The sequence below is a fragment of the Ailuropoda melanoleuca genome, chromosome 11 (genome assembly GCF_002007445.2).
Source record: "Ailuropoda melanoleuca isolate Jingjing chromosome 11, ASM200744v2, whole genome shotgun sequence".
Taxonomy (NCBI): Eukaryota; Metazoa; Chordata; class Mammalia; order Carnivora; family Ursidae; genus Ailuropoda; species Ailuropoda melanoleuca.
In genome coordinates, this window is record NC_048228.1 from 28,455,878 (window position 1) to 28,472,773 (window position 16,896).

The 16,896-nt window shown below is 35.1% G+C and overlaps 1 protein-coding gene across 2 annotated transcripts in view; it reads right to left on the minus strand.

The window, feature by feature from the left end:
- The window catches only part of BANK1 (B cell scaffold protein with ankyrin repeats 1), a 279,554-nt gene that overhangs the window by 195,801 nt on the left and 66,857 nt on the right, over positions 1-16,896 (minus strand). For both annotated transcript variants that reach the window (XM_034671448.1, XM_011221343.3), the window contains exons 3-4: positions 8,714-8,868; positions 2,341-2,479 (exon numbers count right to left, since the gene is read on the minus strand). In XM_034671448.1, the coding sequence (XP_034527339.1) occupies positions 2,341-2,479; positions 8,714-8,868 (294 nt within the window). The remainder of the gene's footprint in view (positions 1-2,340; positions 2,480-8,713; positions 8,869-16,896) is intronic.

Here is a 16,896-nt window from a genome sequence, read left to right on the forward strand (position 1 = left end):
AAGTGTTTCTTCTGTGGCATAGCTTTCTTCCCCCACCCTAAGTGAGACAGAAAAACTAGAGGAGGGGGGATAGATGCCCTTCCCCAGCTCGATAAGGCATTGGTAAAGCGGTTTCCCCTGGACAGCAGGCTATTGCTATGGAGATTAAGTGGGGAGTATTTTGCCATGATTATTCTTCCTCTAAGCCAGCAGAGCCTTTAGAAGATCTTCCTCAGATCTTCACTAGGGCTCCTGGAGGTGAATCCCACAAAATTATGGATGCTTTCAGGAGTTTCTTACTCTTGAGCTAGTCCACACTCCACCCCCAGCAATTCATCAAAATTACCATTTAAGTGTGCCTACCACCGTAGGGCTCCAGTGACTTCGGGTCCAGCCAAGCAGATCTTAGATATCACTCTCTTAATTTACTTTCCTCTCAAGATTTTGGGATGGTTGTTTGCCCTGCAAACTTAGTTCTCTAAGGAGTTCAAGAAAAGTCATTGATTTTCAGTTTGTTTAGCTTTTCCTTGTTGTAGGAATAGGAGTGACAACTTCCAGGTTCTTCACATATCAAGGTTAAAACTATTACTCCAATGATTACTTTTTAACCTTTTGCTTTAATTATATATTTCTGAGTATGTACTGAGTTATGATGCAAAATGTAGTTCTTGCTAGGGTTAAAAAATGTTAAGAAACAGTAGCATGAGGCAGAAAAAATAAGACTCTGGGGCCTTTTCTGCTGAGACACTTCCCATCCATTTTCCCACAGACATTCATAGAACCATCCTATATTTTGCTACATTTGGTAAGAAAATTTCTCATTAATTTCCAGAACATACTAACTGAAATTAAGAGTTGGAGAGGTTAAATAGTATAACTGGTAAATACTGGTTTATTTGTTTTTTACTACAAATTTGCTGTTCAACCACATAGATATATGGCCTGGCATATCTTGAAAGGTATAGAGTATTAGTTTTCTGCTTTTCTGAAAAACATTTGAATTTTGACATAATTTGTTCTTGGCATTGCTCTTAGCTACTAGGTGAACTGCACATATAATCTTAATGTGAATAATTTTATTTGACACTTTGATTTGCTATTTGGGAAATATTATCTAAGTACTTCTTAATTTGCAATATTGATTCTTCTGTAGCAATTTTAGTATAACTAGATTAAGCTTAAACTCGAAAACTAATTAGTTAGAAATTAATGTTCATTAAATCATTTTAAAATGTGGCATAAGGAAGTACAGGGCTTTGAAAGAGAAAGAAAAGAGACAAAGTTCTTTCTCATCTCACTTTTGCATATCTTTGTCCATGACAGAGACCAGTGTCTGAAATGTTTATAAATGCTTGGTGTACAGTCCTTCCTTTTCTATAATTCAACTCTGACCTAACCTGTGCGAGGAAATGCATAGAAGAGATGCATGCTTTTCATAACACAATAGAAATGCCTGTAAATATTCTATAAATGGGCTTCATAATAGCTACATTCCAAAAGAAAAAAGAGTTCAGGATGAATTTGACATAATATTTAATCTTAAACCTTTTTATTACATTTCTAGATTCATGATAAGATTGTGCACTTTTTATTGTAAAAAATTTTATAAATCTCACATTTGTGAAGTTTTATAAGGTAATTGTATTCTTTGATTGTTAAATGATATCACAAATTCAAAAACCAAGTAGTTCTACATTTATATCAAAACATTCAGAATTTAGCATAGTAGACTTTGATTTTATTACAACTATTGTGGCAGATGTGGTTATTTCATCTGGAATTTTAAATCTGATACAAATTTTCATTTTCATGCTGCAAGCAAAGATGGATAATAAAATGGTTAACCTCATAACTTAAATAAGGAAAAGAGGGAAGATTGTATATAGAAATGGTACCATGATCATAAATAGTGAAAAAGAATTATGCTTTCCAAAAGCATCCAAAAATATATTCACAGGCATGGCAAAAAAAAAAAAAAAAAAAAAAAAAAAAAAANAGAAAAAGTTCATGAACAAAAGTCCGAATGTTCATTAATCCTATTACAATAAAGCAAATAGCTTTAGTTCCATATTTAATAGCTGATGTATATTAAAGTGCCCTTTGCTGACATATTTAAAACGATATGATATTGTGGGCAGTCATTTCACCACATGGTACACAAGCTAATTTCTCATAATTTACACATTCATACTTTTGGGAATCCAGATCACTAATACCCACCTTGGGTATGTGAAAGCTGAACACAGGAAGCACCTGCAGAACATTAGTTTCTATAAGGAAGTGAAACCATTTATCATAAATTTATTGAAAGAAACTCAGGATGATGTTTTATATTTATTAATGCATAAAAAAGTTTCTTACCTAAAGCTTTCATATGCCAGACTGTCTTATTCCAACGGGTTGGCTGTGTCCTAACACATTTACTATTTGATGTAAATTCAACCTCCACAGTATCACCAATGACTTCATCTCTCAAAATAATAAATATTTCACCAGGATTCTATAAGATAAAATATATTACCCAATTAGGGCCTTGAAAAAGTTTACATTAACCAAAAAACACATTATATTTATTAATGACAAAGTTTACACATGATGATTATATCTTCTACCATGTCCATATTTTCAACCATATTCAGAAATAAAATATGTTAATGTGATTCTCACCACATTTAACTTTATCAACTTGTTATCTGTTGAATACTAATTTTTTTGCTCCAAAACCATCTTTTGCAACTGAAAAAAACAGTGAGAATATAGTGGCTCCCTTTTCCTCTTGACTCTTCCCTGTTTGGAGGCTCCCTATCTCAGGGTAATGAGCATCATTTCACATACCTCCAGGGAGCTGTAATTTGCAACCAAATTATTTTTTCCCCCAAATCCTTTTCATTCACCTTTCTAGAACTTGGTACATTTATCTATAAATGAGAGGACTGAGTAAGTTTGGCTTTAAGATCTCTTAGTATTTTAAATATGAGTTTTAATGTCCAGTGTTTTAAATGCCCAATAGTTTTAAATCTTACCTAATAGAGATTCTCTATTAGGTAAGATTCTACACGCTCTTTATTTGTGATGAGTATCTATGAAGGTTACTGAGTCAACTAAAGGTTAAACCTAAAAGATCCAAGATATTATGAGGTTAAAAAGCGACATCTATTTACATAAAGCAAAAAGGGTTATTGAAAACTCTTTTGGAAAAAAAATTCAGAAAAAATAATTAGGCATAAAAAGATTGACATTAATACAGAGCAGAATAAGGAGTAAATATTTGTTGAGCATCTATTTTATACTAGGAATAACATTAAGCACTTTTAATATAAAGATATTTCTTTTAATCCTAATCAAAACATACACAGGCTGAAACCAAAATGGAGGGCTATTAGTTTTCTCTTTTAAGAACAGCGTAGCTAATACAGAAAGTTACATTCTGAAGTTTAATCAGAGCTATCTAAATCAAAATCTGTACTCTACATTGTGCTGTTTAACCCTTCAAAATGACTAAAATGAAATAGCATTTTTATATTTATCTCAGATATCACCTTCCAAATGCTTTCCTCAAAGTCAAACTAAATTTCAGTCCCTCACAAAAAAAATAGAAACCTCATTTATATACTCTTATAAAACTGTGTTTACGCAAAAGTCATTAACTTCAAAGTTCTCTTATTTAAAAGTTATTTCCCTAAGCATAAATCACCTACAGATAAAACTTATATCTTTAATGCTCTGTACCAAAGAGTTTCTATGAATATGGTGATGTCACAGAATTGGTTCAGCTGACACACTTTTACTTCAGGAATTTTTCCACCAGAGTCTAGTGTTCCCGAGTATTTGTCTGCAGGACATTTTAAACTAAATTTCTCCTCATCAATTACATTGTAAATGGAGCAAAGATGCCACTATTCCAGCTAACACACATTCCCACATGTCAAGAATGCTTCCCTGTTTCCTTCCCTATGCTTCACCAAGGCCCTGCTTCATGAGACGCCTGAGGTCAGGAACGTGAGCCCCTCCTGTTCCTCACATCTGCCACCTCCTCTTCACAGGACCTCATGTCTAGCTCAGCTTTTTAGTTCTTTTGTTGCCCACATCTGTCACCTTACTCCAAATCTTTAATGACTTCCTATTGACTTAGGCCCAGATCCCCAAGATACTCTGCGTCAAAGTTCTTCAGAGCTCTCTTTCATAGGTGCACCATGTCTTGTTTAAGTTTGACCTCTCTCCTCCCAACGTTAGTAAGCCTAAGTAACCTCTCTCAGTGTTTTATTCACCCAGCTAACTCCTTCTCATTCATGAGTGTTCACACAGGATGCTTCCTATGCATCTGATTCCCTCCTTACTAGAGGCGGGACTCCACCTTTCAACCACTTCCACAGAACAGTTTTAAACAAAAGACAAGCACACTGACCACCCCAAATGATTCACTGACATCTTCATTTGTACCCAGAGCCAGCTTCATGGGTATATGACCTATGCGGTTGCACAGGCCCTGAACTTAGAAGGCCCTGCACTTGGTTTAATGTTCTGCTGTCACTGCCTTAAAGTGCGTACTAATTGAACAAGGGCCCCTACATTTTCATTTTGCACCAGGCCTGTTTGTACATAATGTTGGCATGCCATTTAGTTCCTACTCTCCCTCCATCTCCCCACACTTATCCTCTCCATCAAGGTCCGAGTCGGATTTCACAAGCTCCATAAATCCTCCCTACAACTTCAACCCGTAATCATGGAGAACTAAGCATCCATACTCCTCCTTTGACCTTTTCTAAGTCATGCCCTCTGCTCTTAATTAGTTTTTCATGTCTATGTCTTGGCTTCCCAGCTAGATATTCAACATCCTGAAGTATTTTTTATTTTTTCATATCATTGTGGCATCTTACAAGAATTATGTACATAGGAGACAATCTGTACATATTTTTAAAATGAAGACGGAATAAGTCTGTTAAACCATGACATTTTGAAATTGAACATGCTCAACTCTACTTCCTACACGCTTCAGGACTCACAGCTTCATCTGTTTCCGCATCTCCACGGAGGAAGTGGCCTGCTCTACGAGGGAAAGCCTGCACTGTCCAGGCTTGTCCTTAACTATCATGAACATCTTAATTAAAAATATAATTATATGGGTACATTTAATTCAATAGAGAAAGTGCTATGACACTCAAATGATCATAAATTTGGTTTTATCAATACTGAAGCTGCTATTTTGCTCTCAATCCTTCTGACTCATCTGTTTATCCCTTATTTGGTTCTGAATATTCAGAGACAGAAAGAACTCTGATAATCATCACTTCCAAAGTTTAAAGTTTTGTGGCATTGGTCACAAACCTTGAGACCTAAACAAAAGGACTAGAACTTGGTCCATAATATAACATACAGATGGTGAAGTTTCCGGTTCTGCTAGTGTTGTCGTCTTCAGGCTTTAAGGATATATTACGCACAGGCAACAAAGGATTTTTATCCCAGTGGATCAACATGACTTTTGTGCACAGACCAATGGCTCTTTTCATACATTCGTGACTAGTTTAATAGGCACTAGGTTAACAAGCATAGTTGCATGGGCTTTATAAGTCAAGACTGTACAGGTTCCTACAGCTGACCTCTATCTGAATCATGACAGCACAGTGAGGATTAGGTTATGGCAATAGTTCCAAATCCAGCTGTTAATTCTCACCTTCAGGACCACCTGGGAAGCTTTTAAAACTGCCAGTGTCCAGGCTATAACCCAGACCATTTCTATCTGAATCTTTGGGGATAGGATTCAGGCATTATTTTTCTTAAACCTCTTCTAATAGTCCCTATACGCAGCTTAGTTTGAGAGCTACTTGGCTAAAGGGAAAACATGTCTTTCGGTCACTGTAAAACCTTACCACCAAAGGGCAGTACTAGAGAACACAGACATTTTAGGCACTGATATACACAATAACCTTTTGTAGCTTTTCCTGTATTTTTCACTGAAGTCACAGGATCAGACTTTAAGTGAAGGTTGGTTACTGAAAACTAGTGCATGATTTGGTATGAGAAATAAGTGGGCAGTGATGTTAGCTTCTGTATATTATTTTAAACTGTATCTGGGGCCAAGGAATGAATGGGTAGGGGTAATCTCTGAGATTTTTGTGGCTTTCCCATGGGTCCTGCAGAATCATACTCCTGAATAGAGTCTAAGGGTTTCTCTAGTTATGCTGACTACATAATCGGGTTTGCACTATGGGTTTGGAGACTCACATTACAGTTGTAGCTACAGAGGTACGTCAAGGAACAGGTCAAATAAAACGAAAGTCTTTTGTAGGGAATGTGCCATGTTCTAGGAGTCAGATACAAACACAGTTTAATGAAATTAATATAGATCGAAATGTTTATGAAGCCACTTAAAAGGCCTTTCAAGGTTATACTATAACTTTAAGAATTAAATTTGCTCGGGGCGCCTGGGTGGCACAGCGGTTAAGCATCTGCCTTCGGCTCAGGGCGTGATCCCGGCGTTATGGGATCGAGCCCCACATCAGGCTCTTCTGCTGTGAGCCTGCTTCTTCCTCTCCCACTCCCCCTGCTTGTGTTCCCTCTCTCGCTGGCTGTCTCTATCTCTGTCAAATAAATAAATAAAATCTTTTAAAAAAAATTAAATTTGCTCAAGAAGTCAAGAAGTGACTGGACTGGTTTTAAAACTGTTTCAGTCTTATCATCAGGAAAGCAGCGGTGGGAGAATAACATAAAAATAAAGAAATATCAGTCAATTAGAAAATAAAGAAATATCAGTTAGTCAGAAATATCAGTAAGAGATTTGTGGGGGAGACTTCAATAGACAGATTTCTATCAAAAGGAAAGGAAAATGACAGATTGCAGGCCTGCTTATACAGATAAAGCAAGATAAAGAAAATAAGCTCATTCTTAACTGCTTTTTAGGATGGTGGTCCTGAAGAAGAAATAGTGAAGCCATTACTGCACCTGTGACTAGGGGTTGCAGAAATAACATAAGAGGCAGGAGGCATCAGGGCACAAGCCACAATACTTCCAACAGGGCCCACTGAGGAAAACATTTAGAGGGTCCCTCTTAGAGCTCCAGGTAAAATCCATTAAAAAGAGTGACTAGATTCACTGCTTATAGATCTTGCTGCTCTAACAAGTGATTATAGAACAACCAGGTGGATTGCAGAGAAGCCTCTAAAGGGGGGCGCTGAGTTCTTGACGCCATTCTTAGGTGAGTTGAAGGTAACTTATTACTGTAAGGGCCATAAATGTACCTAAGAGAGATGTGAAATTGAAGTAATTTAATTTCCAAGGGTCTGAAGGAATTGTATCCATATCAATAAAGACATCCCATGATTCTGATATTTAAAGAATTCTGATCCTACCCAACCATCTGAGTGAGCTGTCTCAGCCTGGAGGGTAGTGGTGTTTAATTTTTACATTTCAATTTCTCTGCGAATTTAATAGTGGGGGAAGGTCTTATATTCTTCAAAATTTACTGTTGTAGGTTTTGTTCAGAGCAGCTATTTAGACTTATCGCAAAGTTCTTGGTGAGTAATGTTTAGCTCCAGAGGGTTTTTTTTTTCCTTTTTGTGTTGATTTTACCTACTTGAGAATAATTCTCATTTCCTGTTTATTACAGTTTTTTTCTATTTATTTCTATCCCTTCCACTGTTTCTGACTCAATAGGAGCCATCAATTCTAATTGTTTAATCTGCCCTCCCTCAAGTTCCCAAGGCCTTTAAGTGAGTTGTAATTTTTCTTTGCCTGGTCACCTATGTTGGTTGCCTGAAACCAGAACAGTTTAGCTTCTTGGAGTCTCTAAGGGACTGTCAAAGAAGTTCTTGTCTCTCTGGAATTGATAGTATAATAGCTTGAAACAATGATTCATCTGCTTAGGCATGGGGTCTGGAGATGAAGGAATTAAAGTTTGCCCAACTGCACAGGACTAGTACCAGTAAAATCAGGAGATTCTCTTCCCAAAGACGCCTCCTAGCAAACAGACAAATGCAGCCCCTGTCACCCAGTGGCATAAATCCACTGACTTCTCGCAGAAGCACCCTCTCATGCAACTTCCAAAGCTCTCCTGTATCTTTGGCTTGTCCACTGAAGGACACCACAGACAATGAGAGCCAGAATCTTTCTATCATCTGGAGATTATGTAGACCCAGTTTTGGGTCCAGCTCTACCAGTATGCTGATTTTAATAGTTCATTCCAGTGAAGACGTAGGAGGAAAACATGTATTCACATAGTCACCTTCTCAGAAATCCACACTCCATCCCCTGCTACATTACCCTTTTATTCCTGAAAGGACCACCTCTTCTAGCTCTTATATTTCCACTTAATAATGTAGGCCTTTAATACATATTTAAGAATTAAAAAATTGGTGATCCTAGAATATAAGTATTTTCAAATTCTATTCAAGAATATGTTTCCATTTATAAAAATAAAATCCTTGATCTGGTTAATATGAACCCAACTTTTTTTTTCTCTAAGTAGTGTGGTATATATATAGCAATTATGTATCTTTTGGCAACATGTCAAATAATATCTGATAAAATTAAACTTTCATATATTCTCCAATATTAAACTATTTAACAAATATTTATCAAATGCCTACTAATTGCCAGCTATTGTTCTGGATTCTGAGGACACGGCCATGAACAAAGTAAACAAAAGTGCCCAGCTGTGTTAGAGCTTACATTCTAGTGAAACTCAGTATTTATGAAAACAATAGAGACAGCAACTTAAATAACAAGGTATCTTACTCACCTCACATGGAATTTCAGTAGGAAGCACCATCGCCAGGGGTATGGTGTCTCTTGAAGCTTTTGATAATTCCTCAATTTCCTTTCTCTTACTTATTTCCCTGGAATGTTCCACTCCTAGGTCTGTTGGAATATTGACCTCAAGGTAGTCTTCAGAATCTAGAGAAAAGTTCATGAATGTGAACTATATCATGATTATAACATAGCTAAGATTATATTATTTCCACCATTGTTATAAAGATTAATTGCTAAATAATTAATTTAATTAATATATAGGACAACAGAATAGTTTAAGGTAGCTGAATGTTAACAATTATAATAATGCTTTATAATTTAACTAGTATCATAACCTTAGGGACTAAACTACACCAACTATATATGTTCATTTACTAGTTTAAGGTTTTCTCCCGAAAACATCTAACTACCATTTAATATTTTTCTTAATATTAAATTAGCAAACCTGAAAATGATGAAACTATCTTTTTCAATTACTGTAATTAAGAAAATTTATTTTATTTTAAATCAGAACAATTATTTACTCTTTAAATATATTTCTAATTTTTTAAAAACAAAAAGCACAACTGGGAAACATCACTAAATAAACTACTATTTCCATACAACACTGGTTTAATAGTGAAATATTAATGTTCATGCAAATGTTTATATATTCTGTATTTATATATTCTGTATGTATATAAACGTATGTTTGTTCTATATCAAGTAAGCTAGGTTTCTTTATAGCAGTATTACTAAGAACTGTGAAATATGCTAATGTGAGTTTTGAATCTCAAGGGGAAAGAGTATTTGATTTCTTCTTGTTTTAACATTTAGTAATTTAGCATTTGGTCTCAATAGTTAAAACATTTTTCTCTATTGAAGAAAAAAAAAAGTTGTGTTAAGGGTGATGGATAATTGTTTTATTACTCAATGTTTCAAAGCTTAAAGCATCTCATTAGGGTACAGACCAATGTGGCTGAAACCAAGTCTCTAACAACTAGATCGCATGTGTAAACTCTTAGGTCAACTCCAAAAGTATCCCTCAAATACACAAAGAAGAGAACTGAAAAAAAGGAAAACAGCCCCTTACAGCTAGAAAATGCCCTGACACTGTGTAAAAACCTTGGTGTTGCTGGGAGCTGGCCTGGGTTCTCCTGGTGAAAGTAACATCAGACATGGCCACTCTGTCACCATGATGGATCAAGTCAGAGATGAGACCACTCTGTAGTCATGTCTGAATCCAAGCAAAAACATGAACATTGCCAAAATTACAAAAATGACCAAACATCCCAAATCCTAGCTCCTGTCAGTACCTACTACTTCTTTACCAATTTCAGCCTTCGCCTCTTTTCATTTCACTTGCCCTCTAGATAGGGTAACCTCCTCCTCCCAGTTTGCCTGGGATTTTCCTGGTTTGGGCACTGAGCATGTTGTGTCTCAAGAAGCCCTCAGTCTCAGGCATACCGGGATAGTTGGTCACCCTAATTTTGGATAAAAGTCATTAATAAATCAAATCATAAAATTACAACTGCTTTTTGGCAGCAAGCAAACTATAGCAAAGGCCTGCTTTCTTGAAACTTCCCTCAAATCACTTAACAACAAGGCTAAATCCTGTAGTAGGTCTTTTCTAATACTCTTTTACTGAGATGGCCCATGGTTCATTGCTGCTAGCAAAAAAATCCACATAGTTCAAATATAGGTGTGCTCCTAGTGGTGTGTGGCAAAAGGACACTGACAGGATAAAAAGGAAGAAGGGTCAAAGGCAATACAGATGGAAGCAGCTGTCTATTTTATCCCCCAAAAAAGTGAAGTCACCAGTTTCATAGAGGTGATTCTATCAGTAAAGCAGAATAACAAAAAAGATGCCATCTAGAGAGGAGCTATCCCGATGCCACATCTAAGGACAGTGGTGGGTTGTTTTTTTGTTTTTTTCTGTCTTATGAAAGTTGCAGAATGAAAGCATAAAACTACCTGGGATTTCCAGATTCTTCCAGTACTAGTCTTCCTTGAAATGAAATGAAAAATAGCTTTTATTGAGAAACCATGAGAGACTCTTCTTAACTATAGGAAACAAACTGAGGGTTGCTGGAGGCAAGGAGGGTGGGGGGATGGGGTAATTGGGTGATGGGCATTAGGAGGGCACGTGATGTGATGAGCACTGGCTGTTATACGCAATATACGTAAATTATTGAACACTACATCTGAAACCAATGATGTACTATACCCTGGCTAATTGAATTTAAATTAAAAAAAGAAAAAAAATAGCCGTTATTTCTCTAACAATTTAAAATCCTTTCATTAGCAGTTTCATTTTCTCTCTCTCTTTCCCTCTCTCTTTCTCTCTCTCTCTCTCTCTCTCACACACACACACACACACACTCCAAAACAGTAAAAGTTTGTGTAGAATTGGCTCAATTATTTTGTGAATTGATGAAAGAACAAGGAAACTGATCTTATTTAATCACCTTAGAAGGAGGTGGAAGTTATTCTACCACGGCAGTATCTAGATGTTTCGTGCTAATTCTTCTGTGGCATTAGGGTTAAGAAGAGCTATTTTATTTACCCTGAGGACATAATCATGACGGTACAAAAAGATTTATTTCCATGAACGTTCACAGTAGTACTGTTTATAATGCAGAAAATTGGAAGCAGTCTAAGCAATAAGGGACTAGATAAAAATATGCACTATGAAAAAGATACTATCACCAATAAAAATTCCATCAAACAGTATTTACCAATAAGGAACAAGTTTATAATATAACTGAAAAAATTCCAAGTTACAAAATTATCAATTTAGTAGGCTCCCATTTTAATAAAATAAAAAGTACAAGACTTCTGGTTTCAGGTTCTGGATATAAGGAGCTTTGGAAATCACCACTCCTAATGAAAAGCTGAACAGAGCAAAAAAATCAACAACTCTTCTTTGATCCTTAAGAAAGGGGTGTACATAACACAAACTGCAGTCCCCAAATTGGAGAGACAGTCAGGCAAATATAAGGAGTCTCAACTTATAGAGTCAGGAGTGAAAGCAACCCTAATAACCAGTGCCAAGGTAGAGAAGCCTCAATTGTAATGGATGAATTGTTGGATGCTCAGTGTGGACAAATCTGAGAGTTAAGAACTGCCCACAAATCCAACCAAAGGAGGTGCTCCAAATTATTTTGAGATTTATCTCCAGAAGCTTGACTTGATTCCCACAGAAAATCCTAGACAAAATTCCCCTCCTGCTTCTGGCAGAGAGAGGGAGAAAGAAACCAGTTTGAAATACTTCCGAGCACTCTGTTTTTCTAAGAAAGGTTTGTCCTCAGGGCAGACTGGTTAGTGACAGCCTAAACTACTGGGGTATTATCAGAGTCTAAGTGACCTGGGGAAGAGAAATACGCAATAGCCCACTGTAGCCATCTTGTCACACATAAGGGGGAGAAAAAAAACTGAGGAACTCTTGTAAAGTTCATGGTCCAGAGGTATAGGTTCACTCAATGACTGAGACCTAATCATAAGACTCTAGAAAGCTTCCCCATACACCCGTACCTCACTACTATATTACTAAAGGCTTATTTATAGCAGTTCCTTTTACCAAGTACATGATCTTTATTGAGAAAAATTAGAAGGCATATCAAAAAGCAAAAAACAAAATTTGACAAGACAGAGTAAGCATCAGAACCAGATATGGCAAGGATGTTAGAATCAGCAGACTGGGAATTTAAGACAACCCTGATCAATATGCTAAGGGCTCTAATGTATAAAGTAGACACCATGCAAGACAGATGGGCAGTATGCTAAGGGCTCTAATGTATAAAGTAGACACCATGCAAGACAGATGGACAATATAAGCAGAGTAATGGAGCACCTACAAAGAACCAAAAAGAAATGCTACAGATTAAAAACACTGTTACAGAAATGAAGAATGCCTTTGATGGGTTTATTAGTAGACTGGACATGACTAAGGAAAGAATCTCCGAGCTAAAGAATACATCAATAAAATCCTTGAAAACTGAAGAGCAAATAGGAACAAAATAAACAAAAACAAAAACAAAAAATAGAACAGAATATCCAAGGACTGTGGGAAACTACAAATGTGTGACATACATATAATGGGAATATCAGAAGTAGAAGAAAAAAAGGAACAGAAGAAATATTTCAAAGAATAGTGACTGAGAATTTCTCCACTTTAATGTCAGATACCAAATCATAGATCTAGGCAGTTCAGAGAACACCAACTAGAAAAATTCCAAAAAAGGATATCATCTTTAAACTGCAGAAAATCAAGGATAAAGAAAAAAATCATAAAGGAACCTAGAGGGGGAAAAAAAAAACTTGCTTATAGAAATACAAAAACAAGAATGACATTTAACTTCTCCTTAGAAACCATGTGTAAGAAGAAAGTAGAGTGAAATCTTTAAAGTGTAAAAAAAAAAAAAACCCACAAACACAAAATTCTGCACGTTATGAAATTATCTTTCAAAAGTGAAAGAGAAATAAAGACTTTCTCTGAAAATCAAATATTGGGATAAGCTGTTGTTAGTAGACCAGCCTGCAAGAAAGTTAAAAGAAGTTTTTTAGAAAGAAGGAAATAATACAGGTCAGAATCTCTGATCTGCATAAAGAAAAGAAGAGCATCAAAGAAGAAATAACTGAAGGTAAAATAAAAACATTTATTTTTCTTATTGGTAATTGATCTAACAGATTATAGTTCACCCAAAATAATAGTAGCAACAGTGTATTTGAGTATCTATGTTTATTATGTATGTATTATATAAAAATGAATGACAGTGATGATACAAAGGACAGAAGGGAGGAATTAGGGTTATTTTGTTATTGTAAGATAATAATACTATCTGTGAAGTGGTATAGTGTTATTTGAAAATGGACTTGAATTAGTTATAAAGGTATATAGCAAACTCTAGGAAAACCACTAAGAAAGTGGGAAAAAAAAGGATAACTGATAGACTAAGAAAAGAGAGGAAATGGAAACATATAAAATGCTCACTCAATTAAAATCACAAAAGACAGATAAAGAGTAGAAGACAAAATATGATCAAAGGCAAAAAATAAGGGAAAAAATATCAGTATGAATATGGTAGGTATCAATCCAGCTATATCAGTAATCACTTTGAATGTCAACGATCTAAATGCACCAATAAAAAGACAGATGTTGTCAGAGTAGATAAGAAAATGAGACCCAATTATGTGTTGTATACAAGAAACATACTTTAAATATAAAGACATACAATGATTAAAAGTATATGGATAGGGAAAAATATACAATATGAATTCTGATCAAAGGAAAGGAAGAATAGCTATATTAATTTCAGACAGAGCAGACTTCAAAGTAAGAAAGTTATCAGGGATTAAAAAGGACATTATATAATGATAAAGGGGTGATTCTATAAGAAGACTTAACAATTCTTAACATGCATGGGACTAACAACAGAGCACCAAAGAGGCAAAAACTGACAGAATTGCAAGTAGAAACAGTTGAATCCACTATCATGGTTAGAGAATTCAATACTTCTGTCTTGGAAATAGATCCAGCAGGCAGAAAATCAGTAAGGATATATCCAAACTCAATAACAACACCAATAAACTGCATATAATTAATACCTATAGACTAATTCATCCAACAACAGCAGAATACATATTTTTCTCAGGCTTACATGGAATATTCACCAAGGTAGATCACATTCTGCGCCTAAAACACGTTTTGACAAATTTAAAAGAAATAAAGCATACAGCGTCTGCTCTCAGACCACAGTGGATTAAACTAGAAATAAATAACAGAAAGATAACTGGAAAATCCCAAAATATGTGGAGATTAAACACACTTCTAAATAACACATGGGTCAAAGAATAAATCTCAAAAGAAATTACAAAGGCTTTTTTAATCAGAATGAAAGTGAAAGTACAACTTAACAAAATCAAAAAATTTTGCAGGGAAAGCAGTGTTTAGAGGAAAATTTACAGTGTTGAGTGCATATATTAGAAGAGAAGAAAGATCTAAAATCAAATCCAAGTTTCTGTCTTTTGAATTAAATACAAGGTAAGGAGAAGAAAAGAGCAAATCAGAGCAGAGTTAGAGTAGAAATCAATGAAATCAAAAACAGGAAATCAATAGAAAAAAATTAAGAAACCAAAAAGTTGGTTCTTTGCAAAAATGAGTCAAATTGATAAGCCTATAGCCAAGCTTACTAAAGAGCAAGAGAGGCAGAGAGAGAGAGAGAAGACATAAATTACTAACATGAGAAATAAAAGGGGGAGGGGACAGCACTGTAGATCTGATGGACACTGTAAGGATAATAAAAGAACACTATAAACAACTCTGTGTTGACAAATTTGGTAACCTAGATGAAATGGACCACTTCCTAGAAAGACATAATCTCCCTAAACTCACACAAAAAGAAATAGACAACCTGAATAGGTCTACAGCAAATTTCTATTAAAGAAATTAAATCAATAATTAATTAACCTTCCAAAACAGAAAGCACCAGGCCCAGATAGGTTCACTGGTGAATTCTACCAAATAATAAAGGAAAAAAAATTATGCAATTCTTTACAATTGCTTTCAGAGGATAAAAGTGGAGGTAATATGTCCTAACTCAGTTTATAAGGCCAGCTTCACCCTAATAATGAAAAGTTACAAGAAAAAGAATATTAGAAAACATATAAAAAAGACATACAAGAAAAGAAAACCGTAGACCAATCTCTCACGAGCATGGATGCAAACACCATCAACAAAATATTAGCAAATTGAATGCAAAGAAGAATGAAAAGAATGATACGCCATGACCAAGTGGGATTTATCCTAGTTATGCAAGTTTGTTAAACATTCAAAAATCTTTTAACGTAATTTATCGCATCAATAGGCTAAAAAATTTAAAAAATCACATGATCATCTCAATAGATGTGAAAAAATACTTGACAAAATTGAACACAAATTCATAATAAAAACTCTCAGTAAACTAGGAATAGAGGGAAACTTCCCCAAAATGATAAGAATTATCTACAAAAAACCTACTGTTAACATCATTCTTAATGTGAGAAACTCAAAGCTTTCCCACTGAGATATGTACAAGGCAAAAATGTTCCCTCCAATTTTTCCTTTTCATCATTTTACTGGAAGTTCTTGTTAATGCAATTAAAGCAAGAAAAGGAAACAAAATACAGATTAGGAAGGAAAACATAAAATTGTATTTGTTGGGAGAAATATTGTCTATGTTGTAAATCCAAAAGCACTGGCTAATTCCTGGAACTAATAAGCAATTATACAAGGTATCAAGATACATGGTTTATATGCAAAAAAAGCAATTGTTTTTCTATATACTAACAAATGGAATTTGAAAACAATTCACTACCACTTACATTAGCACCCATAAAAGTGAATTTGTTAGGTATAAATTTAACAAAATATGTACAATATATGAAAACCACAAAACTCTGAAGAACAAAATCAAATAAGAACTAAAAAAATGGAGAAATATTCTATGCTCATGGATAGGAAGACTCAATATTGTTAAGATGTGAGTTTTTTCCAACTTAATCTATAGATTCAATGCCATCCCAATCAGAATCTCAGCAAGTAATTTTATAGATATGGGAAAACTGATCTAGAGTTCAAATGGAGAGGAAAAGGACCCAGAATAGCCCACTCAATATTGTAGAAGAACAAAGTTGGAAAACTGACACTATCCAACTTTAACACTTACTATAAAGCTACAATAATCAAGATAATGTGGTCTTGAAAAAAAAAACAGACAAATAGATGATTAAAACAAAATAGAGAGCTGAGCTGAGAAATAGAGCCACATAAAACTAGTCAATGGATCTTTGACTAAGGAACAAAGGCAATACAATGGAGCAAAGACAGTCTCTTCAAAAAGTAGTGCTGGAACAACTGGAAATCTACATGCAAAAAATGCACCTACATACAGACATTACACCCTTCACAAAAATTAACTCAGAGTGGATCACAGACCTAAATGTATAATGCAAAACTATGAAACTCCTAGAGTATAACAAAGGAGAAAACCTAGATGACTTTGAGTATGGTGATTCCTTCTTAGATACAACACCAAAGACATGATCCATGAAATAAATCATTGATAAGCTGGAGTCCATTAAAATGAAAAAAAAAATCTCTGCAAAAGATAATATCTAGAGAATTAGAAGATAAGCCATACACTGGGAGAAAAT